The sequence below is a fragment of the Abramis brama genome, assembly GCF_963993115.1.
Source record: "Abramis brama genome assembly, chromosome: 20".
NCBI classification, from domain to species: Eukaryota; Metazoa; Chordata; class Actinopteri; order Cypriniformes; family Leuciscidae; genus Abramis; species Abramis brama.
The window spans coordinates 20015650-20040586 of NC_139982.1; the positions used below are offsets into that span (position 1 = coordinate 20015650).

At 36.5% G+C, this 24937-nt stretch overlaps 2 protein-coding genes across 2 annotated transcripts; both read left to right on the forward strand.

Moving 5' to 3' along the window:
* Window positions 1-943: 943 nt before the first annotated feature.
* On the forward strand, window positions 944-9605 carry alkbh3 (alkB homolog 3, alpha-ketoglutarate dependent dioxygenase). Its single transcript, XM_084094081.1, has 10 exons — window positions 944-1050; window positions 1457-1550; window positions 2676-2746; window positions 2835-2869; window positions 2974-3021; window positions 3124-3230; window positions 5095-5183; window positions 5278-5487; window positions 6988-7086; window positions 9093-9605. The coding sequence occupies exons 2-10, from the start codon at window positions 1475-1477 to the stop codon at window positions 9195-9197; spliced, it is 840 nt and encodes a 279-aa protein (XP_083950207.1). The 5' UTR covers window positions 944-1050; window positions 1457-1474; the 3' UTR covers window positions 9198-9605.
* Window positions 9606-17446: 7841 nt separating this feature from the next.
* Window positions 17447-19131, forward strand: cUnh11orf96 (chromosome Un C11orf96 homolog). The gene has a single exon (XM_084095070.1). The coding sequence runs from the start codon at window positions 17981-17983 to the stop codon at window positions 18347-18349; it is 369 nt and encodes a 122-aa protein (XP_083951196.1). The 5' UTR covers window positions 17447-17980; the 3' UTR covers window positions 18350-19131.
* The last annotated feature ends 5806 nt before the right edge of the window (window positions 19132-24937 follow it).

A 24937-nucleotide genomic window follows, 5' to 3' on the forward strand; every position in this document is an offset into this window, starting at 1 on the left:
GTTCCAAACCTGTACACAAAAGAAGATATTTTGAAGAATTGTGTAAACTAGACAGTTTATGGACCCCATTGACTTCTATAGTATTTTTTTCCCCCTACTATGGAAGGCAATGGGGTCCATCAATTGTTTGGTTAACTATGTTCTTCACAAATATCTTCTTTTGTGTTCAGCAGAAGAAAGAAATTCATACAGGTTTGGAACAACTTGAGGGTGAATAAATGACAGAATTTTCATTTTTGGGTGAACTATCCCTTTAAGGAGGGCAGAATTATAGATAAATGTTGCTTTGTTATTCTCAAAACAAATGTTTTATGGAACTGAACTCAATCCTACAGAATCTAATTTACTAAAAGAACATTAATTTCTCCTGAGTGAAGCACAACAGATCTGCGCCAATCAGTGTTTACACTTGCACAGTAAAACTTCAAGGTTTAAGGCTTTGCCAAGCATTTTACAGCTATCTTCTACTTCTTAAAAATGTAATAATCTTGCTTTTTTTAAAAAAAATCTACCTAACAGTCTGTGTAAATGGCAACGCCTGACATAATGCACCTGAATACAGGTGTTCACTTTGTTTATCAGGTATTTAACCATTTTGAAGATACTTTGCTTAATGCCTAATATAAAATGTTGATTAAAAGTTAGTTCTATGTTGAAAATGAGCAAATACTTTCCTTATGCAAGTCTGCGTTTCTTTTTTCAGTATAATTTTGTAGGCTTCTAAATATTTCCTACAAAAGGTTAGTTGTAATATTACAAAACAAATAGAAAGTCTAGTAGGTTATCTATAGCATTAGTGTTGATTTTTAAACAAATATACAATATTATATTTGTATAATACACATATTTAATGATGCATATTATATATTCAAATAGCAGTGTACTTACAGAAGGCAGGGGGAGGAACGATCATCTGAAGGTAGGACATATTTCATCGGTCATTGTAGTAACCCGGACACGTTTCGATGAACACCAGAACTGATTGTATTACAATACACAAATGTTCAAACGCGTTGAAGAACGAGAAAAATCGACTCGAAACGACTGTGTGTAAGTATTATTGAAAGTGTTAATGTTTGGGACAGCTATCAGGTCATTAAAAAGTTATTAAAACACGTCTCTGTCTATGAAGTGTGCAAATGTAACTTGTAAGTATAACGTTAGATGTCATCAGTCTGTTTACATCAAACATGCTTATGCATTTATAATATGGCTCTCTATACGCTCATCTTACTTTTGAAGTGATTGGTTTTAAAAACTGACCCATAACCACATTCAAGAATGAAATAGGAGTGATATCCTTTAATGAGTGATTTGCTGAAAATACCTGAAGATGGCAGCAAAATCCTTATGTATCATTTGTAAAACTGGGAGGAAAAAATATATATATATATATATATTGGTGTCCTTCTTAGGTACTAAAGCCCACGGATGTCATATGTTTTTGTCTTGTCAGATAATTTTTTAGCTTTTGATGAGTGATAAAAGGCAGCGAGCGAGGGTCCAGGGCTCCTGGGCCAAACCTCTTCACAAACCACAACAGCCGACTGGTATGACAGCTTTCCAAGAGTTTACTTATTATAATACATGTACACCTAAAAAACACCAAAAAATGGAATGACATATACAGTATTTACATAATCACATCTGTTTAGTATTCCACAACATGTTTCTACAGTCTTGAGAGAATAAATGTGATTTCCAGGCCTGTAAAAGTCATAGAAATCAATAAAATCTTGAAAAGGGTAGTTGAAAAGTGATTAAATAAATCATTTTTTATTTTTATGATTTTTTTTTCTTCTGTAAATGGTTATATAAACCTTGTGCAATAAAATGAAAAGTTGTGGAAATGTCATGGAAATTCATAAAATCTTAAAAAGCCATTGAAAGATTAAACAAGGGATTTTTTTTATACAAGTTAAGTAAATTATTTTTATTTATCTGATTTTTTTTAACGTAAATGATTAAATGATTTTCAAAAATCTTTGAAAAGTTGTGGAAAAATCATGTAAATTAATACAATCTAAAAAAAAAGTAATATATAAACTTGATTTTCCATTTAAATCGAGTGATTAAGCAAATGATTTCGATTTTTTTTATGATTGTTTACATAAATTATCAAATAAATGATTTTCCAAAATCCTTAAGCAGTAATATCAAATAAGCTGAGAAGTTGTGAAAAAGTAATGGAAACTTTATTAAATAAATTATTTTCTGTTTTTAAATTAAGAGATTAAGTAAATGTTCTTATTATTATTAACATAAATGATTAAATAAATAATTTGCCCAAATGATTACATGACTGGAAAAGTCATGGAAATTCATTGTTCAAAAAAACCCTTGAATACCCACACTGTAAACTTTTGCCAATACCCAATACAATCATCATAAACAGATCATTTACATATAGAAATCTTAAAGGTACAGTAGCAAAAACAGCCTGTTTAAATACAAGGGTCAGAGAAAGTATGAAAGGTTATATAAAACTTAATTGGATTTTTGTTTTGTTACAAAAAACACTGACTAACTTTATAAATGCACTTCAGAAGACACAACAGGCAATATAGGTGAAGTACAGTGTATCAGTGTATTGTTTTCTGCTTCTGGTCTGTTTGTTACAGTGATAAGTGTGATTCCTGAATGGTTCATTAAATTAATATGATTTGTGTTCTAAGTTTCAGCTAAAGATGTCCAGTCAGGGTCATGGAAATACGGACCGCGATCATTTGAGTTCAATCAGCCTGACGTAAGAGCCGTTCTGTAGCTTTTATGCTGTTTTCTTGGACAGTGCTCACATCTGAGTGTCTCTAATTTATCCTGTGTCTTTTTGTCAGCCCATCAGAGAGATTCCTGCAGAGAAAGTGATCGAGTGAGTGACTCAGTGCAAGGCACTTTCAAGCAATAAAACCCTGTTGATTGACATGCCACGTATATATATATATATTCACTGTGTTGTTTTTTTCTTTTTCCCAGAAATGCCGGTGACTATGAGATTAGTCAGGGGCCTACTGGTGTGTCCCGGTAGGAATACTCAGAGTTTAAAGTAGCATAAACTAAAAAAAAAATCACCTTCAAAAGAACATTTCCTGCATTTAGGTGATTGTTTACTGTGTTTCTGCCCAGACTGCGGCTCATACCGGGGTTCCTACAGCAGGAGGAGGCAGACTGGATGTTTAGTAAGCTGCTCGCTGAACTGCCCTGGTCACAAAAGACCAACTTTAGGATGATGGGTAAGTCGCATGTTGAAGTACTGTAAATTGAGGGGTTTTAACCTCTGGAGATTATGTTCAAGATTAACCCCGTAAAGCTTGACATATGAAATAATAGTCAGAAAATCAAATTCTTTGAAAGTGAAACAATTATTGAACCTTTAGACAAAATATTAAAAACATCTTGAAAAAAAATGTGGTGCATCAGGCTTTTTTGGCTCATATAGTGTGATATAGAGCTCATACTTGAGGAGGAAAAGCACCTTAATCTAAAAAAAAATTCAATTTGGTGCATTTGCTGATATTTATATGGTCAAAAAGTATGATGAAATTCTGATAGCTTGTAATAAAATCAATAATATCTTTTTAACAGTATAGCAGAATACTTTCATAAAATGCAAATAAATATCAGTTGTCACTCTATATCTCCCAATAAAATGTCTTAGTCTTATGATCAAAGTAGCTCTGTAGTTTTCGTTGTGAAGGCAAAACATATAATGCTATGATAATTCAGAGATGAACAAATAAACATCTCTCAAAAGCCTGATGGGTCATAATTGACACTCATTAATTAACATTATTCATTATTTAACATTATTCCAAGATGGATAATCAAGTAAACATAAGTTGCTTCAGTCCAGTAAGTGCTCATCTTGAATTACTAACAATATGAAAGTTATTATTATGTTTACTTATGAAAATCAGTAAAAAAAATCACAGCTAAAAAACACGTGAACCGCGACTTGAAGGTGGACATTTTTACAATTATACAAGGCCTTTTACTTACTTAAAAAATATAAACTATCAATCAGATGACAGAAGGCATGTAGTAGCGTTTTTTCAGCAGTGTTGATCATGTTGATAATTTAGAGGCCTTAAAAATGTCAATTTGTCTATAAAAGTAGATAAAAAATAAAAGTGAGTCAGAAACTCATACATAACTGAACATCAAGCCTTTACTCAAAAATGCATAAAATAACACTTAATTTTAACATTGACCCTTTCAATTCAGTTCTATGCAAAGCATGCTGGGAACTAAGAATCAACCCATGCAGTTTCAGTTAATGTAGCAAAAATGTTTCATGTAGTCCCAACACAAATGATTTAAGTAAGCCTCAATTTTTAAATACAGTATAAGTGGACTGAACACAATGAAATTAAGTTGATAAGTGATCAAATGCTCATTTTAATAAAGCATATTGAAAAAGCAGCAAAAAAATGTTTTCCTGTAGCATACGTTGAGCTTTGGTGCTAAACAGGAGAATGAAAATAAGCATATAATGACATTCTGCATCTGTCCCACTCAGACGTGTTCACGAAGTACACTTCCCACAGTGACTCACTCTTTCCAGCCCTTCTTCATCAGTAAATTGGCAGGAATGCCACCGCCTTCAGTTCTCTCGTCTGTTTACCTTTCAGGGCCGACATCATTTTTTTAAAAGTCCCAAATATAACAAATGTTGAAACATTTGCTTTGGATCAGGAGTAGTTCACGTATGACTGTGACTGATCGAGACTTGTTTTGACGAATATGTTCTGGTTCCGTGAACTTTCGGCCCCTATTTGGTGCGCTGAAGATCGACACATCATCAAGTCAAGTCACATTTATTTATACAGCGCTTAATACATTACAGATTGTTTTGAAGCAGCTTGACAGTAATAAATAGGAAAATAAATGAAATGATTCAATTCAGTTCAAGTTCAATATCCAGCTCAGTTCAGTTGAGGTTTTGTTCTCATTCAATAGTGTCAGTGCAGTCAGATTACCAACTGTAACTGAGTATTACTGGATATGAATTGTCTTTCAAACCCCAATAGATGTTAAGTAGTATTGAAAGTACAAATAGCAGAACCTACTTTATATTCATTGTGTTTTGCACTTCAGGTGATGCATACGAGGAACCCAGACTCACTTGTTGGTATGGAGAACTGCCATACACATATTCACGCTCCACTATGGAGGCCAATGCTCAGGTAAATCGTATGATCTGCTGCTTTTACATTAGCAAGTGAGCAAACAAAAATGACATCTTAAAGCATCTCTTTCCATATTTCTCTTTTATTATAGTGGCCTCCAGTTCTTAGCTCTCTGCGTCTGGCTGTTGAGCAGAAGAGCGGCCACACGTTCAACTCATTGCTGTGTAACCTGTACCGGGACGGTAAAGACAGTATTGGCTGGCACAGTGACAGCGAGCCTTCATTAGGACCCCAGCCCACCATCGCCTCTCTGAGTCTGGGTGACACTAGAGTGTTCAGTCTCCGAAAGCAGCCACTTCCTGTGAGTGTGAATGGGCCATTTATAACTCGTCACAGTCATACTAGGGTTTAAATGATGGGAATTATGGTGTTTACACAAGGATGCACGATGCATTAGGGCAGCGCGATTTAATCATAATAAAACCAAAATCATGATATGGGTGTCAGCTTTATCTGCTGTTTTCCACCGGACAAGAGCTTGATGGTTTAACATTTGAAGTTTTGAACTGAAAAAAGTTAAGACAATGTTAGTTCATCAATTTTGAAACGCGTTCAACTCAGCTATGAGCAGCTTTTCAGAAGACGATAGTGTCATTATTTAACTCAATTCAGTTCAATGTTGATTCAGTTCAGTTCAATAACAGTGCCGATGTCGAAAAATGGATCAATTATGAAACAAATTCAATTTCAACTGTAAAGCAGCTCTGTTAAAGACAATAATGTCATTGTTCTGCTCAATTTAGCTCAGTGTTGATTCAATTAAATTCAACAATACTGCAAAGTTCATAATTTTAAAATGAGTTCAATTCAGCTATAAGCAGCTCTACTGAAGGCAATAGTGTTATTGTTAAATTTAATCGATTTATTTATTGTAGCCATAAATATTACTATTGTATCTTAACAATTGTACTGTAAAATAAATAAATAAATAATAGTTATTATAATGATTTCTTAAATTTCATTTTTTATTTTACAGTGAACTATTACATTAGTATTAATTCTTCTTTTGTTTATTTTTATATAGTAATAATAATACTAATAATAAAAATGATAATTGCCGGTATTATTATTTATTTTATTTTTTTTCAATTTCATTTTTTATTTTACAGTGGAATATTACAGTAGTAATATTTCTTATTTTGATTTAGTCATAACTCATAATGGTAATACTAATCATAATACAAAATATTATTATTGTTGTTGTTATTATTATAGTCATATTTATATGTAGAATCTCAAATGTTTTGGCCAAATTGTGCAGCTGTGCCAACTAGCTTTATTTGCAGACAATATTTTTTATCAGAAAAAACACTTAATAATTAAATAACACGGTTTAATGTAATGTTTAGCAAATCTATAAGTGAATATCCATTTTTCATATGCTGTACATGTATAATGTTGTATTGCCTAAATTCACCTGTAGCATTTATTTTAGTGTTTTATTTTTTATGAATTTACCGTTTTAATTAATCAAATTTTTGGACTTCAGAATTTGAACATCAGTGCAACCCTAGTTTAAAAACGGCAAATCTTAATACTTTTATCAGAATCCTGATTATAATGTCAGTAAAAGTTTCTGGCGCTATTGTAATTTAGTCATTTTCTCCTTCTTTTAAGCCCTTAGAATGACTCAAACTGCGTTTGCTTTTGAAGTCTGCGTACCCTGATTATGTTTCCATTATGTGTCTCATTTTAAGTATGAATGGAAAATGTTTGTAAAACATTATTTGAGCTTGTTTTCCAACAGGTCTGGATGTTAAATGAATTGAAGGTCACGGTAAATTGGGTGTATGTGTTCCAGGAGGACAACGGAGATTACAGCTATGTGGAGCGCATACGCATCCCGCTGGCCCACGGGACCCTCCTGCTCATGGAAGGCTGCACACAGGAGGACTGGCAGGTACTGCTCTGAAGAAATGATCTGATTTTGATAAACACAACAGAATCAGTTAACCAGAGTCAGAAATCTAAGCACTGTTTTCTTGCTAAGTTGCACCACAAGCTCAAACGGGAGCAGAAAAACACTAAGATTTCACTGGTATTTTAGATGGTGTGAAGTGATTGTGTCTTTGGCGAGATCAGTATCAGTAAATCGAATCACCCTCCTGGAAACAATTTGAGCCGATTTACAAGAACTTTTACCGAGAGTTTATTCGAGATTTAATGTGACTCTAAGAACTGGCAGGAGCATTTGTTTAGTCTAAAATGAGCGGTGAAGCTGCCAGTTAATAACAGTCTGCTTTAAAAATGCTGCTGATAAGCCAGACTGTGAAGAAAGGCTGAAAATGGCTAAATCAGTGTGTTGGGGTTGGGGGGGGGGGGGTAGTGTTCCTTTGCTTTGGCTCTACAGTACATTCTGGAAAACTGTATTTGGGATGATCTGGAACGGTCACACCGTTTGCCGTTGAGAGTCTGTGTAATTGTTTAAAGATGGAAAATGTACGTGTTTCTTCACAGCATACTGAAGCTGAAAGTGTTTCCAAGAAAGACTTTGCAAAACAGTGCACATAAAATACTACAGACACTGGAGAGAAATCATAAAACATACTATATTTCAGAGCAGAAACCTACCCCCTCGCAATCTAGTTGACCGGGAGCTAAATGCCCTAAAATAGCAATGCTTTTCATTTAAATTAAGTCATGATAGTCACTCTTTTCAGCACAAACATGCTTCTGTAAAATGTAAACTCGACTTTTCATGATAATAGTAATGATAATAGAATATTATGATATTGTGATAAAAAAAACAACAACAACATATAGACATAATAATATTAAATATAAATTACAATTTTAATTTGTTTTGGTTTTTAATTTTTGTTATTTCATTTAATTGTTCTTTACATTTGTGTGTGTGTATATATATATATATATATATATATATATATATATATATATATATTTTTTTTATATATATATATATATATATATATATATATATATATATATATATATATATATATATATATATATAATCAGTTAAATGAAATTACAAAAAAAAAAATATATATATATATATATATATTTTTTTTTTTTGTAATTTCATTTAACTGATTTTTCCCCCTACTTTTTGATAGTTTTATTTAACAAGTTATTTTACATGTTTGAAAACTCATTTCACTTTTTTTTCCTTTTTTTTACTCTTTTTAATTTCATTTAACAGGGTTATTTTGCATTTTTGTACATTTTCTATTGATTATGTAGCAGTTAATCGTCAAATGACACGTCATGACGCCATATATCTATACACACAGTGTAGATGAGTGCACTTAGAAAACTAAATGTTTTGTTTTTGTTTTGTTTTTTGCATTTTAATGTAAAAACCTGCTGGAAGTTATTTTAACCCTGTTTAAGAGTTGTTTTAGAAATCCGACTCCAAGAAGAACCACAGGCCTTTGGTGAGGCACAAAGAATAGATAAAGGTCAAAAACATTTAATGGCGACATCTCAAAACCGTTTAAGAAAGGTCACTCACGGATTGTGCCAAAAAGCTTTCAGGCGATCTTATTAGGTTGACATAACTCTCATTGACCTGTCAAAATAGAGTTAACTAAGGTTCCTTTAAAGTGATCACAACATTTTTATAGGCTTTGAAAGCTGTTACATAATTGTCAGTGGGACGTTCTGCGTCAAAAATATATAACTGTTGGCACCAATTCAACGCTGTATCTGTGCATGTAAACATACTACTTTTGCGTAGTCAAGCTACATTCTTTATCATCTGTCTGTCCAAATATACATGACACCATGTGTAATCGTGTATTTGAAATATTAAATGCATATCATGCATCACCGCTGTCTTTAGAGGAGGACGCCAAGGCTGATTAACCTTATTTAAGTTGGTTTAGTGGCTACATTGCCTCATTGTGAGTGCAGTTTTAACATTATTTATGTTTTTTTGAATAGCACCAGGTCGCAAAGGAGTACCATGACCGCGGGCCTCGGATAAATCTCACTTTCCGCACCATATACCCAGAGCCAGAGAGTCCCAGTTGGAGATCTGTGAGATGATCGCTGAGAGAAGAGACCGCAGGGTTGAAGAGATCTGAAGAGGTCTGTCTCATTCACAGACTATACTGTTAAACACATACGTTCTGTTCAATTTAATTATTTATTTAGGTTCACTTTCAGTCAAAGACCTGAACAATGATAAACTTGACTGGCATTATTGTATTTTTGTTTGCATAAATGATTATTTTCTCACAGCAGCTGTCCACAAAATAGCTTTTGTTCCAAGAATTGCAGGTTTTATTTGTTTATGACGTTGGAGAATGTCAAATAAATGGTGCCAAGTGGCTCATATTTCAGTTATAACCCCCCCCAAAGGCTCTTTTTATAGGTAAATTGCTGTTTAAATATTGCATGTTCTGCAATTTTTTCAATTTATAGTTTGTGGTGAATAAAACTGAGTTACAAACATTTGTTCAATGTCATTATGGGGTTTAGTTACACTGCCGTTTAAAAGTTTGGGGTCGGTAAGATTTTTTTATTATTTTTTTGCTTTAAAAAAAGTCTCTTCTACTCACAAAGGCTGAATTTATTTGATTAAAAATACAGTAAAAATAAGTCATATTTTGAGAGATTATTACAATTTAAAATAACTGTTTTCTGTAATTTGTTCCTGTGATGCAAAGCTGAATTTTCAGCATCGTTACTCCAGTCTTCAGTGTCGAGTACATGATTTGGTACTCAGTTATTAATAAATGTTCTTATTATTTGAAAGTTTGGAAACTTAATTGTACATTTTTGCTGCTTAATATTTTTATGGAAATCCTGCTAAATTTTTTCAGGATTCTTTGATGAATATTTTATTTATTATAAATATCTTTTTTGACCAATTAAATGCATCCTTGTTGAACAAAATAATTAATTTCTTTAAAAAAACCTTGAACCATTGTGCATATCTTCATAATTATATAATTATACAATTTTATAATTAAAATTACACATGGGTGATGTAAAACATTTTATTCAAAACTAGCCTTTTCAACAAACACAACTATCCATGTCCTTTATTTTTGTATTTATTATATTATGAGGTTTTATAATATTTTTGAAGGGCTGCCAGTCTTTCCAAGACGTTTGTTTTTTCAACATGTATCCCATGTTTTCTGTGCAGATGGTTGGTAAGATTCTCATCACATAATTGATGAGTCACGGTCGAGTCCTTGTGTGGTTGGTTGAGCTAAATGGATGTCTCTGTGTCCACACACATTACCACCAACCTCGAGAGACGAAGACCATGTTAACTCGGTGGAAGTTTAACAATACACAGCAATGCTATCAAAGAAAACACAAATATTATATAACCCACCGTTTAAAACTTTTCTTGAGTCTATTTTTAAATGTCTGCATATTCATTCCCTGGAGTTAAAGGCACAAAGGTTCAGATATGGGGCTGTTACTGTATGTCACTCTTTTAAAGAAAATATCCTTTAATATGGGAACGCCATCAAACGAAAGCAACCGTTTTTGCAATTCCAAATGCCAGATAATATCCAGAGAACTGCAAAATGTTTAGACACTGCAAACCGTGAATCTCTTGCTCTTGCTTGTGACTTCAGTGATTTGTCGGAGCTCTTTAATTTGAGTTACTTGGTGTTCCTTTCTGCTTGGCTGGCAACGCAATGCCTTTCAGAGCTTCCCCATAAAGACTGACCTGCACATGGAAATGGTGCTTCTGTTCTGGAATGCAGGGACCCTCGCTGTGTTATGGGATCACTGGCCATTAATTTTTCCACTACAATTAACTTTGTTATAAGTTTCATTCCCAGAGTGTGCAGGGAGATCTGTTGGGTTAGGGTAAATAGTGTGTGCATTGTGCAACAACTCTTCTCAGCTCTTACTGAGAAACAAATCCTGTGCTCAGTTAAAGAGACAGTTCAACTGAAAGTGAATATTCTGTCATCATTTACTCACCCTCGGGTCGTTTCAAACAAATATAACTTTCATTCATCTTCAAAACACAAATTAAGCTATTTTTAATGAAACATAAGTGATTTTGTGTGTCGCACAAACACCTTTGAGTTTCCGCAAGAACCAATGAGGTTTGTTCTCGTGTGTCGCGCAAACACCTTTGAGTTTCTGCAAGAACCAATGAGGTTTGTTCTGGTGTGTCGCGCAAACACCTTTGAGTTTCTGCAAGAACCAATGAGGTTTGTTCTGGTGTGTCGCGCAAACACCTTTGAGTTTCCGCAAGAACCAATGAGGTTTGTTCTGGTGTGTCGCGCAAACACCTTTGAGTTTCCGCAAGAACCAATGAGGTTTGTTCTCGTGTGTCGCGCAAACACCTTTTAGTTTCCGCAAGAACCAATGAGGTTTGTTCTCGTGTGTCGCGCAAACACCTTTGAGTTTCCGCAAGAACCAATGAGGTTTGTTCTCGTGTGTCGCGCAAACACCTTTGAGTTTCCGCAAGAACCAATGAGGTTTGTTCTGGTGTGTCGCGCAAACACCTTTGAGTTTCCGTAAGAACCAATGAGGTTTGTTCTCGTGTGTCGCGCAAACACCTTTGAGTTTCCGCAAGAACCAATGAGGTTTGTTCTGGTGTGTCGCGCAAACACCTTTGAGTTTCCGCAAGAACCAATGAGGTTTGTTCTCGTGTGTCGCGCAAACACCTTTGAGTTTCCGCAAGAACCAATGAGGTTTGTTCTGGTGTGTCGCGCAAACACCTTTGAGTTTCCGTAAGAACCAATGAGGTTTGTTCTCGTGTGTCGCGCAAACACCTTTTAGTTTCCGCAAGAACCAATGAGGTTTGTTCTCGTGTGTCGCGCAAACACCTTTGAGTTTCCGCAAGAACCAATGAGGTTTGTTCTTGTGTGTCGCGCAAACACCTTTTAGTTTCCGCAAGAACCAATGAGGTTTGTTCTCGTGTGTCGCGCAAACACCTTTGAGTTTCCGCAAGAACCAATGAGGTTTGTTCCCGTGTGTCGCGCAAACACCTTTGAGTTTCCGCAAGAACCAATGAGGTTTGTTCTTGTGTGTCGCGCAAACACCTTTGAGTTTCTGCAAGAACCAATGAGGTTTGTTCTGGTGTGTCGCGCAAACACCTTTGAGTTTCCGCAAGAACCAATGAGGTTTGTTCTTGTGTGTCGCGCAAACACCTTTGAGTTTCCGCAAGAACCAATGAGGTTTGTTCTTGTGTGTCGCGCAAACACCTTTGAGTTTCCGCAAGAACCAATGAGGTTTGTTCTCGTGTGTCGCGCAAACACCTTTTAGTTTCCGCAAGAACCAATGAGGTTTGTTCTCGTGTGTCGCGCAAACACCTTTGAGTTTCCGCAAGAACCAATGAGGTTTGTTCACGTGTGTCGCGCAAACACCTTTGAGTTTCCGTAAGAACCAATGAGGTTTGTTCTGGTCTGGAATGACATGAGGGTGAAGAACTGATGAGAGAATTTTTATTTTTGGGTTAACTAACCCTTTACCATAGATGGATTTTCAAGATAACACTCTTTAAAACCTTCATGGTACCTCTTTCCAGAGCCCCTTTAAATAAACTTTTGGCATAGTGTCCAGTATGCTTTCAACATTTCTCAATTGCACTGGGATCATAACCAACAGAAAAACAGCATGTTTGGGAAGCCCAATAACCCGTGTCCTGCCAGGATCCTCTCTCCCAGTAGCCTTTCAGTGGCCTTGGTTAGCAAGACCGCATGGATTTGTTTTCAGCACCTGCCTCAGAACTGGAAACGGTCCCTTGTGTCCAACCGCAAGGGTCTGCTGTCATGTTACATCAGAGTCATTCAAACCATGCCTCCCGTCCCCTCTTTGTCATACGAGTTAGACTTGGAACCAACGGGGTGGAAGTTGTTTCTTTTCAATAAGAGATTAGAGTTGACATGAGCAACAAACAAGCTTAAAGTGGCTTTGGATTGAAGCATCTGTTGAATGACTACTTACAAAGTACACAACTTTTTGTCTCGCTTGGCTGACCTGTGCTTGAGCTTCATGAAGACACATTCCCACTCCTCCTAATTCTCAGATCAGAGAGCTGCATCACGAGTCTAGACGCATAAGGCTAACAGCAACATGTGCGGCGACGGCACAAATCCATTAGACTTGAGCAGTGTTGTGTCTGTTGAAGTCAAGGCCTGTCTTTTCATTCCCACCAATACTAAGACCCAGGACTCCCTCTGTCTTAGGGGAAAACTCCTCCTTTTCCCAGCAGAACTCTGGAACAAAAACAACATCCTTTCCGAGTACATTGCACTCACCACCATTTAGATAAGGATTATGTTTACTTCCACAATGCAGAGTGCAACAGAGCTAATTAATTGTCATTTGTTTCATTACTTACAGGAAGAGATGGACTAAATATTGCTTTGTGGAGGCATATCTAGGAATCCATTTTTAGGCCCTGATGTTATCTTGCTTGACGTATATCTAATTTCTGACTGTTTACATCTGGGCATGCTCAATATATCGGTACCATATCAGTTATCAGATTTATCAGTATCTGAATGGATATTTAATTGTTCATGCTCATTTTCTCTATTTTTACATTTAGATTACCTTTGCCGTCATCTAACACTCTATTATAACATTTATAAGACTCTCAAATCTCAAAATTATTATCCATTTTTCATACTGTACATTATAATGGTGTGATGCATAAATTAGCATTTAAAACAATTTGACTTTGGTTTTTAGTTTTTTTTTTTTATTATTAATTTAGACAAAAATAGTATCTCATTTCAAGTAATCAAAGTTCTAGCATACTTAGCATACATAGTTTTATACTTCTCATCCTCAAATATACTGACATGTTTGAGATGGTTATAAATAACCTGTTGAGGTAATATTTAACTTATGTTTATGTGCTATCCATTACAGGAGTGAAATGTTTTGGTCCGTGATGGAGAAGTCAGTATGTTGCCTCTGCTAATTTTGGATGTTATGTCGAGCGAGTGGCCTACATGGGAATGTGTCCATGTTGTGCTATAAATATATGGCTTTTCGTCCCCTGTAATGAGGCCAAGTCCATGGAAAATAAAGTGGCTCGGTGGTATTTTCACCTTTTTTTTTTAATTATGTTAACAGACAGACCTCTTAATGTGACAACAAATTTGTTCATGCTCCTTATAAACACAGACACAAACTGAATCAAGCCGCAGTGGCCCTGAGCCAGCATGGGGATTTATTGTTTTGGGGATATATTTTTTGCTTTGTTGCTGAATGTTATCATTTAATGTAATGGTTCAATGTGTGTCCAGTTTGATCTAGAAAATGATATTGATATGTAAAAAATGTTAATACTTTTTGTGTTCTATAAACCTGTTTTCCTTTTTTGTCTTATATACCCCCTCAACCCCGTCAGTAAGGCCAGTGGTTCTCAACCTTTTAGACTCCAAGGCCCCTCACAATATTTAAATAAGGTAAATCAAATTTTTTTTACTAAAATTAAAGTGAAAATTAGAATTGTTTAAATAACCGAATTTTCTTGTGGGTTTACACTTTTTATTACCAATGAATTTACATGACTCTTCCAGTTTTTTGTGATTTAATTATTTATTTTTTTACTTACATATACCGATTTCTACCCGATAAAATCATTTTAAGATTTTATAAATTAACATGACTTTTCCAGGTCTTTTTACACCAAACCAAAAATGTAATCTTCAGACTCAGATCTTCTTGCTTTGTCTAACTTTTTTTTTAAAGAAAATAAAAATACAAAAAAACTAATTTAATTTAAATATACTTAATTAACAAAATATGTTAAGTTAGCTGCAAGAAGTTATTTATGGGGTTCAAGCGCTTTAAGGCCTTTACATGCAAAAAGGTATTCTGTTTTATTTAGCAAGTCTGTAACCACCTAGATCATAGATGGAAAAGACCATTTACAGCCAAAACAGACAATTTACCTAGGAAATATATGGTTTATAGCTTTTTATCGAAGTTGAGCCTAAAAACTAGGACTAGTTCGCAAAAAAAAATATTTCGCCTTGAGCTAATTGGATTCCAATGATATAAGACACTTGAGTCTGCGACGAATGGTTGAGTTATTAGCCATTAAGTACTTTTGATCGCTGTAGCGCCACCGTTAGGCCGATTGGGACGAGCCTTGATGACGTTGTAGATGGGGTGAGTACTACCATCCCTCAAAGTTTCAAGTCTCTATGACTTACGGTTTGGTCTGCCCGATCACTTTTAGGGGACAATGCTGATCCTTGGAAATTCTAACAATTACAATAGGCCTACGCGCTTGAAACCCTAATAAAAAACTATGGAATTAAAGACATTTTAAAAATGTAAAATAATTAGAATGAGAAAATTAGAATAATCCAATATCACAAGAAAACGTAAGTAAGTATAAATTTGGTACATATATTCATGCAATGTGATTCGTAGGAAAACATACAATTTGTAATAAAAAAGGTAAGCAACTGTAATCATAAACTAAAACAAGTGTAAAAACGTACAATTAAGATTTAGATTTAGCACCAGTTTGACAAAACGAGTCATGAGACTGTTGATTTGTAAATCATTTGCTTGCTTCTGTAACATTGGTTCTGTAACATCGGCAAGGGGTTCGATCTTGAGGTTGAAGAGAGGCTCCTAAAATCCTGTCTACTGTTAAGTTTGTTGAGGATTACCCAGCTGTCCCGTGCTGTATTTATTTAAAGTGTTCAAAATACCAGCAGCTGTTGCTGATCATGCAGGTATAGAGGGTTATGGCTAAAACATCTCTCATCTCTTTGACTGGCACATCACTGTTTTTCATAGATGGAGACCATTGTATTTCTTGATTGTTTTTATGGTATTGTTTAGATTCATAGTACATAAAGAGGGTATAGCACGTGTGATTTAACCCTCGTTGCTGTCAAGTACATCTCTTCTGCATGTTGTACTGCTTAGTCCAGAAACAAGCTATTAATCAACTTGATAAGGCGTTCCTACAACACGTGGTTTGTGTAGTTGTCCTTGACATCATTATATGATGTCACCTGATTGATAATACCCTTGTGGGTGGATGAACGTGCCTGTCTGCAAGTGTCTGAGTGACTCTCTGCCCAAAATAGACGTTACTTAGAGTAGACTTTACGGTAACCCCTTGACGTCTGAAATATGGGACGAGTGGGAGTGTGATGGAGAGGGTGAGATGGCACCGTTAGGGTTTCCTGTTTTGCTTTTAATGGGTCATCCTCAGGGTTCATGACAAATGGGAACTGCCACTGTGTGTTACGTCACAATATCCAGCCCCTATAATTTCACACATGGCTCTCAAAATGTCTCAGGGTTCATCAGACATACCTGACATGGACGATTTGAGGGTTAATGACAGATCTGAATGGCAAATGAAGAGACTGAGTAAGAGTAAAGTGAGAGTTGGTGAAACTCATTATGGTGGTGAGATCATGGTCGTGGCACTGCTAGGTGAGATTCTTGCCGTGTGCATGTCGCTGAGCTCACGACACCTCTAGTAAAGGAGAAAAATAGTTCATAGATAGTCATCATCATCCCTCCATGTCCTTGTCCTTATCTGGCCGACTAGCAATGGCTTCATCATTCAATTTCCTTTAGTTATATGTATTCTAGATGTGAGATTCACCTGTTTAAGTAAAAACAATTCTATAGAAATATATGTAATTATAATAAAACAAATGTAATATTAAACCATTAAAGAAAAAAAAAAGAAAAAAAAAAAAAAAAAATATATATATATATATAATGATATATTCTATTTTATATTCTGTTTTCTATTTTTAAATTGTATTTATATCATTATTTTACTTGTACAAGTGAATTTCACAAAAAGTCACATCAAAATAATTTGTATTAAAAATATAATAATAATAAATACAATAAAAATATAAAAATAAAAAAGTATTATTATGCATAAAATGTAGCCTGTTTTCCAGGATTTTTTGCATTTCATTTTCATGACAATTATGTTTATTAGCTAAAAATTATTCTCAGAACAGTAAAATAAAGAGAATTATTTTTATTGTAAAGTATATATCATGGCAGTAGTTTTGGAACTGGATAAAATTTTGGGGCAAATTTTTAAATTAAATTAAATTAATTAAAACAATTTTTAACAGTATAACAATAATTAATTGAGAATATTGGCAATTGGAGACAAAAAGACCAGACATAGTACACTAATGAGAATTTCAAGGAAAAATGTGTTTCATTTTAATTAAAGCAGTATTGCAATCCAAATAGTTGTAATGTCCTAAACAGCTTAATTTTCTTTACGCAAAATTACTTTTTATTTCGATGTGAGTTTGATCCCCATATGTATTTGTATAGTATGATGTATAGATTTCTCCAAAGCTTTTGTTCCTCTCTTCTTTGCCCATGTCCTCTCACTCCCTATTTTTCTGCTCCTGGCCATTGGTTTATTTCCCCCTTTTCTGATTCCCTCTGTTAGATCTGCACATATCCTCTTCTCTCCTGCCCCTCCCACCTCTTCTTTCCCAACTCCCTCTCTAGCTGGCATTTATTTCAAGGATCTGATTTGGAGGGACTGGTATGGCAGCCGGAACCATGACTGTTCTCAGTGGGGGGGCGGAGCCAGAGCGTTAGGGGAGTGAAGCATATAAAAGCCCGAGCTGGTTCATCCCTGTCAGTGGCACGCTCAGAAACGACAGAGATACAGACAGAGTGAACCGATATTCACCTCGAGTGTCTTCTGGAAGTCTCAAGCTGTTTGTTAGCGTCACCTTCTGTCAAGAAGGATACAGGGAAAAGAGAAAGCTGCTTTAAAACCTTCACCACAGGGAAACCTGGAGAATTGCAAGGCTCTCCTATCATCTCAGAAGACGAACGGCCAGCCCTTGCCATCCAGATACATGGCTTCCCGTCCGATGGAGACGGTGGGATTCGCCGTTCTACCCGCACACGTCTTGGCATCGGCCATGGAGGAGTTTCCCCAGCAGCTACCGGTCCCCAAGTGTCTGGCTCGGGGCCGAAACCGTCCCCGGCGGCCCCGAGACGCCCGCTTCAAGACCCAGCCGGTGACTTTTGCAGAGATCGCCGAAGTGGAGGAGGAAGGGGCTTCACCTATGGAGGAAGAACGGGCCAGACGGTCCTTCCTTCAGTCGCTGGAGAGTCTCAGGAGAAGCACACAGACCTTGCACCACGCGGGATCCACACAGAGCTGCCGCACCGAGTCTGCACAGGCTAGTCTGGACTCCAGCGACTCAGACTCGGCGCAATGAGAAGAGAGGAAGGAGGACAGGACTGGAATTCAATGCATTTCGCACATATCTTCCTGTTAAATTCCTCATTCACATCTGTTAATCTATAGTAGTTATGATACGCATCTTAAACGTGCAGATTCCAGTCGAGTAACGCTGGCACAATAATTGTGTACCTCTGCAAGAGCAAAGTTGTAGCACATTGGAAGATTTCAGAAACCACATAAACGCTTACGCAAATTCCTTTTTTTATCGTACGAGACTCGAGGACCGGTGAGGTTTCATCTGTAATGGACTTGACAAGAAACATGATTCCGATTTCATTTTAATAGACTGATGTTATTCATATCCCTTGTGCCTGCTAAAGGTTGCACAGTCGAATGGGTCCTCCACTGCTGGGCAGGATGTAGACACATTTGTCACATTTGGTTATAATTCATTGCTGAACAAACTAAAAGAGGTACAACAGAGATACTGAGATGTATTTTTACAGAAAATAATCCGCATTCAGACAAGGTTTTAAACCCTGATGTCCAAGTCTGCCAGAATGGTGAACTTACTAATGAACTCGACGAGGAGCAAATTATTGTACTTTTCAAATGTATCTTATATTTATTCGCAGATTATTTTGTTATAACATAGTGATTTTTAGAGAATTGTTCTGTTGACACTGTGGACTTGTAAAGTCACTATCACTGTATGTAAGAGAAAAAAAGCCTTTATACTTCAATTTGACTATTATATTTGTTAATTTGTTTCATACTTTCTTTCATAGTTATATAAATAAACTTTATAACATTGAATTCCTTGTCTCTTGTTGTGCTGTTTAAACATTTAGAGATCAGCCAATCAATTGTATACAGAAACTTTTATGAAAAATATGAAATTATAAAAAATAAAAGTGAGGAAAAAAAGTGGAAAAAATATAAGACTAAAGTGTGGCTAAAAAGTATGAATACTAAAAAAAGTGAGAAAATGACTTAAAACTAAATTATAATGTCACTATGATTAGCAAAATAAGCATTTGTACTTTTATCTTTATCTCATTATTTTCTTAATTGGTTTCATACTTAGAATATAAAAATAAACATTGGGGTTGTCCTCTGACAGATCCAAATGCTAAAGCATAAAGTGAGAGTAAAAGGGGTTAAAAGAAAATGAAAGGTGTTGTGAAGTCTGTTTATGACTCTTCATTACATACTATAATGAACTATTATGGTTTCTCATAATAATGATCACCTATTATCTCAGATGACAGCATGTATCCACATTCACATTACACAACCACATTTCATCAGTCTCTATCTGAACTCCCCTCCTCAACGTCTGATTTCTATCAGCCAATACAGATGGCATGTAAAAATAGCATCTCATGACTTGCCTTCTGATCTAGTTACATTATAGGAAATCTTGCCTCTCCATCCAACTGGGGATTCTGCAGTGTTGTGAAAGACTGTGCTTGACACAAAATGGTGTGACTGAGTTTATTTATGTTTGAGGGATTACCCTTTGACCCACTGTGTCAGACTAATTCTTCATCTGCTTTCTGACTTGGTAGGCAACGTTTCAGTTGAATATTATTAAAATTAAATGTGAAGTGTATAATTTCACAATAGATGTGAAAAAATACTGACTGTTTTCATACAGGTTCCCCTTTAACACCCCCTTCTGCTATTGGTCAGACAAACATATAACCCCACCTCCAAACTCACATTGTTTTATGACGTATTTACTATAAATGATTTATCCATGCACTTTTTAAAAAAAAATCATGTGCCCTCATAATCTTTAATTAAAATAACTTCCCCTCCCTCTTGCAGCGTCTTCTCTTCTCTGATGATGTGTTTACTGGTGTGAGGGCGGGGTCAACCTGTCACTCACATGAGATCGACCAATAGCAAACCACAACCATCCAGTCAATTCCCAATAGACAAAATTAAGTCTCGCCCTACATTTTTTCTTGTTTGAGAAGCTGTTTCACTCATATATACGTCACAATAGGGAAGACAAGACCATCGCATCTTCCATCTGCACAGACACTGTACAAGAATGAAACTTTCTAGTGTGCGCGTGTGAAGTTCCTGTGTCCGCGCACGCCATCAAATCAAGTATGTTTTGAAAGGCTATACATTCGACTCTACACATACATTAAGCGTTCACGTCAAAACTGAAGTAGACTTTGAACATTTAATGCTTAAAATATGTAACTATTACACTTTGTGGTATGTATACATGGACAGAATAACTAAGAATGTTGCTCTACTACGCAAAACATGCTGTATTGCACGATTATGTTAAGATGCATAAAGTCGGCATTAAAATGGAAGTTGCTATAGTATTGTGACATTTATTCAAGTGAAACGGCATGTATAGGGCATGACTTGATTTTGTCCATCTGGAATTGATTGGTGGTTGTGTTTTGCTTTTGGTCGATCTCATGTGAGTGACAGGTTGATCCCGCCCTCGAGCCAGTAAACACATAATAAAAGAGAAGAGGAGGAGGGAGGGGAAGTTATTCTGATTAAAGATTTTGTGGGAACATAATGTGCACCGATAAATAATTTATAATAAATGCTACAATATTGTAAAAAAACAAGAACTGTCCATTTGATTTCATGGTGACTTTAATGTTTGTGTGTCGATAAATCATTCTAAGTGTAAACATATAGTTGTCACTGCATATTAAACTAGATATGGGAACACATTTAAACATAAACAAATCACCTGTTTTTTCTTCAGAGGAAATATCCTTGTTCATCTCCCCTTTCTGCAGCGAAGCGCCTCAGTAACCTACTTTGCATAGTGTGGTTGCCATGGTGATAGTGAAGTCTGTGAAATATGATGTTTTGGAACTGTTGTGAAAACAAACTTTATGTTCATTTCCACCAGACTGTCTTGTCTCCTCCTATCACTCTCTCTCTCTCTCTCTCTCTCTCTCTCTCTTTCTTAATCAGTCTATGTAGGGCTTGCTTCTTTCATCAAGCTAAATACACCCCTTTATAGATTACTTTCTTAGGCTTTATTTTCGGACCCTTTTCAGAACTAACGTAATTTTTTAACTTCATGGACTTTAAAATATAAATATGACACTGCAAATCTATCTGAATACGGGAGCCCTGCCGTGTACGTAATGTGCACTGAACACAAACAGCCTTTAATTAAAAACATCATGTTCCCAGCAGGCATTTGGACTGGCCCCACTGTTCTTGGTTATATAACAGATTGTTCTTATCCCTTATTCCTTGCCGAATGAAGATCTGATGAAAATATTGCTGAGAATGGAGTGCATCAAGGAAACCACCAGTGTTAAAAGACTCCTTCCAAGCCTATTCAATTAACACAATTGAATTGTATTTTGCATTGCATCCTTTGTATCTTCAAATCACAAAATATATGTATGGCATCCTATTATATATAGACTGTTTATTTCACTGTTGACCTGGCAAGAATAAAAAAGTGAGTGGGCCTGAAACGTGACTGAATCATTAGAGGAAAACAGTGACTCATGTTTACAGGCCGGTGTTAATTAACTCATTCTGCGCCAATGATAGAATTTTCCATCATTAATGAGACAAGGCTTCCCCGCCATTGACAGACTTTTCCGTCGTTTATGGATAACGCTTTCCCGCCATTGACTGAACATTCCGTAATTTATGAAATAACGCTCCCCGCCATTGACAGACTTTTCCGCCATTAATGAGACAACGCTCCCTGCCATTGACAGACTTTTCCGTCATTAATGAGACAACGCTCCCCGCCATTGACAGACTTTTCCGTCATTAATGAGACAAGGCTTCCCTGCCATTGACAGACATTTCCGTCATTAATGAGACAACGCTCCCCGCCATTGACAGACATTTCCGTCATTAATGAGACAACGCTCCCCGCCATTGACAGACTTTTCCGTCATTAATGAGACAAGGCTTCCCTGCCATTGACAGACATTTCCGTCATTAATGAGACAACGCTCCCCGCCATTGACAGACTTTTCCGTCATTAATGAGACAACGCTCCCCGCCATTGACAGACTTTTCCGTCATTAATGAGACAACGCTCCCCGCCATTGACAGACTTTTCCGTCGTTTATGGATAACGCTTTCCCGCTATTGACTGAACATTCCGTAATTTATGAAATAACGCTTCCCCGCCATTGACAGACTTTTCCGCCATTAATGAGACAACGCTCCCCGCCATTGACAGACTTTTCCGTCATTAATGAGACAACGCTTCCCTGGCATTGGCGAAATTTAACGTCATTAATGAGACAACGCTCCCCGCCATTGACAGACTTTTCCGTCATTAATGAGACAACGCTCCCCGCCATTGACAGACTTTTCCGTCATTAATGAGACAACGCTCCCCGCCATTGACAGACTTTTCCGTCATTAATGAGACAACGCTTCCCTGCCATTGACAGACTTTTCCGTCATTAATGAGACAACGCTTCCCTGGCATTGACAGACTTTTCCATCATTAATGAGACAACGCTCCCCGCCATTGACAGACTTTTCTGTCGTTTATGGATAACGCTTTCCCGCCATTGACTGAACATTCCGTAATTTATGAAATAACGCTTCCCCGCCATTGACAGACTTTTCCGCCATTAATGAGACAACGCTCCCTGCCATTGACAGACTTTTCCGTCATTAATGAGACAACGCTTCCCTGCCATTGACAGACTTTTCCGTCATTAATGAGACAACGCTTCCCTGCCATTGGCGAAATTTAACGTCATTAATGAGACAACGCTCCCCGCCATTGACAGACTTTTCCGTCATTAATGAGACAACACTTCCCTGCCATTGACGGAATTTTCCGGCCTTCCGTGTTTTCACTGTAATACGGTAGGGGGTGCTATTAAGCATCTTCTGAAAGAGTACTGAACCTCCTGATCAAAACATAGGCAAAAAAAGGAGCAGAAACCAGCGATAAAAGTATTGCTTATGCACGTTGTAGTCTTTGGGGGAAAACCCCCACAGTTTTCTCAGCTTTTTGTTAGAAATTTTTACTTTCTTTATGAAATTTTCACATTCAAGTGTTGATAAAAAAGAATGCATGAAGCTAGAATAAAACCTTAAAGGCACACTATGCAGTTTCCGTTTTTCTCAAACAGCGACCCCTAGAGTCGCTGTGGAGTACTTGTATTTAACGTTACTGTCATAAATACCACTCACGCAGAGCCGTCTTTGCACTTTTCCGACCGCGCTTTCTTCGTTTTCTTCGTCGACTCTGCCATGATTCATGTCTGAAACGCGCGCTATAGTGTCTTCCATAGAGGCTGCTTCATATGTTGTTGATGTATGTGACGTCGTGCCGTAAAGAAAGTCGTGATTCTCGCGAGATTTGGCGGGGCGCCACCTCTCAAACCTGCATTGCTGGTTTTGCCAGCGTCCCACCGCCCCCCGATTTGCTATCGGGATGATTCGCCCTACTACGAGTTTGTTTACCATCTAAATGATTTCAAAGCTGTTATATTAAGGTACAAATCTAGCATAGCATGCCTTTAAAAAAAAAAAAAAAAAACAGAGGCTCTGATCTTTCTTTTGATATTTTGCATATACAGATATTCACAATTCTGGTGGCCATGAAATTTTTGTGAAAATTATCAAAAACGCTGGCAGCAGCTGGTAACTTAAAACAACTTTTAAAAAAATAATAATAATAAATGCTGAAGGAGATTTCCATTTAGGGAAATCCATTAAGAGAAATGGATTGCTTTTGACAAGTTGGGCTGATGGGCAAAAAAGATTAAATGCTCAGAAAATGAGGCAGGCCTATTTTTCCCTTTTTTGGAAACTCTTAGATCCATCTTCACCACATGGCACTTGACAGAAGATCAAAAGTCAGATTTGGGGAAAATGGTACAAATAAGAGGTCTTTTAAATTCATTTGAATGCGTTTCATTGCTTATTCACCTGACTTTCGCTTCTCATTCTCCTGTTGCCTGTTCAAGGCTGTCTGGGTTCTGTCTGCAAAAGCATTTGTTTGCTGAATCCCTGACCTACATTCTCATTCACCACGAAGCAGAACCCTTTGGGCTTTGGGTCAGAACCAAAAGCACATAACTGGAAGCACCATGTTGCCCTTGTTCTCCCAATGTCTGTCTGTTTCTCTCTTTGGCCTGACAAGGATACTGAATGAGCAGAGGGTAACCTATTTACACACTCTCATTTCCTCAAACCATCAATGAGGCGTTTGGCAATTGATGCCATGCAAAGAATTATTAATATATGTGTCAGGGGAAATAAATGGATCGATACTGTGTGCGTGATATATGGTGCTCCACTTCATCTTTACCATATAAACAGCTGTCTAATTCTGCTCTGGATAGATGCACGGAGGTTTTCGATGCGGTCAAGTTTCTGACATTTGTTGAAATGTTGAAAATGTTGATCAGAAATCATCTTGTTTCTGTGATTATTACTGGGAACGTATCTGGTCCGTCTTTTAAATGCTCTGCTGACATTTTCATTTTGTGTTATGACGCAGAGATAACCTATGGAGATTTGTGTATTTGCCAAAGTAAACGCATCTATTCTCCAATGGCTTGCTATGTAAAATCTTTTCTAATTTTATCCTGCCCTTTATCCTGTAAGTTATATTCTGCAG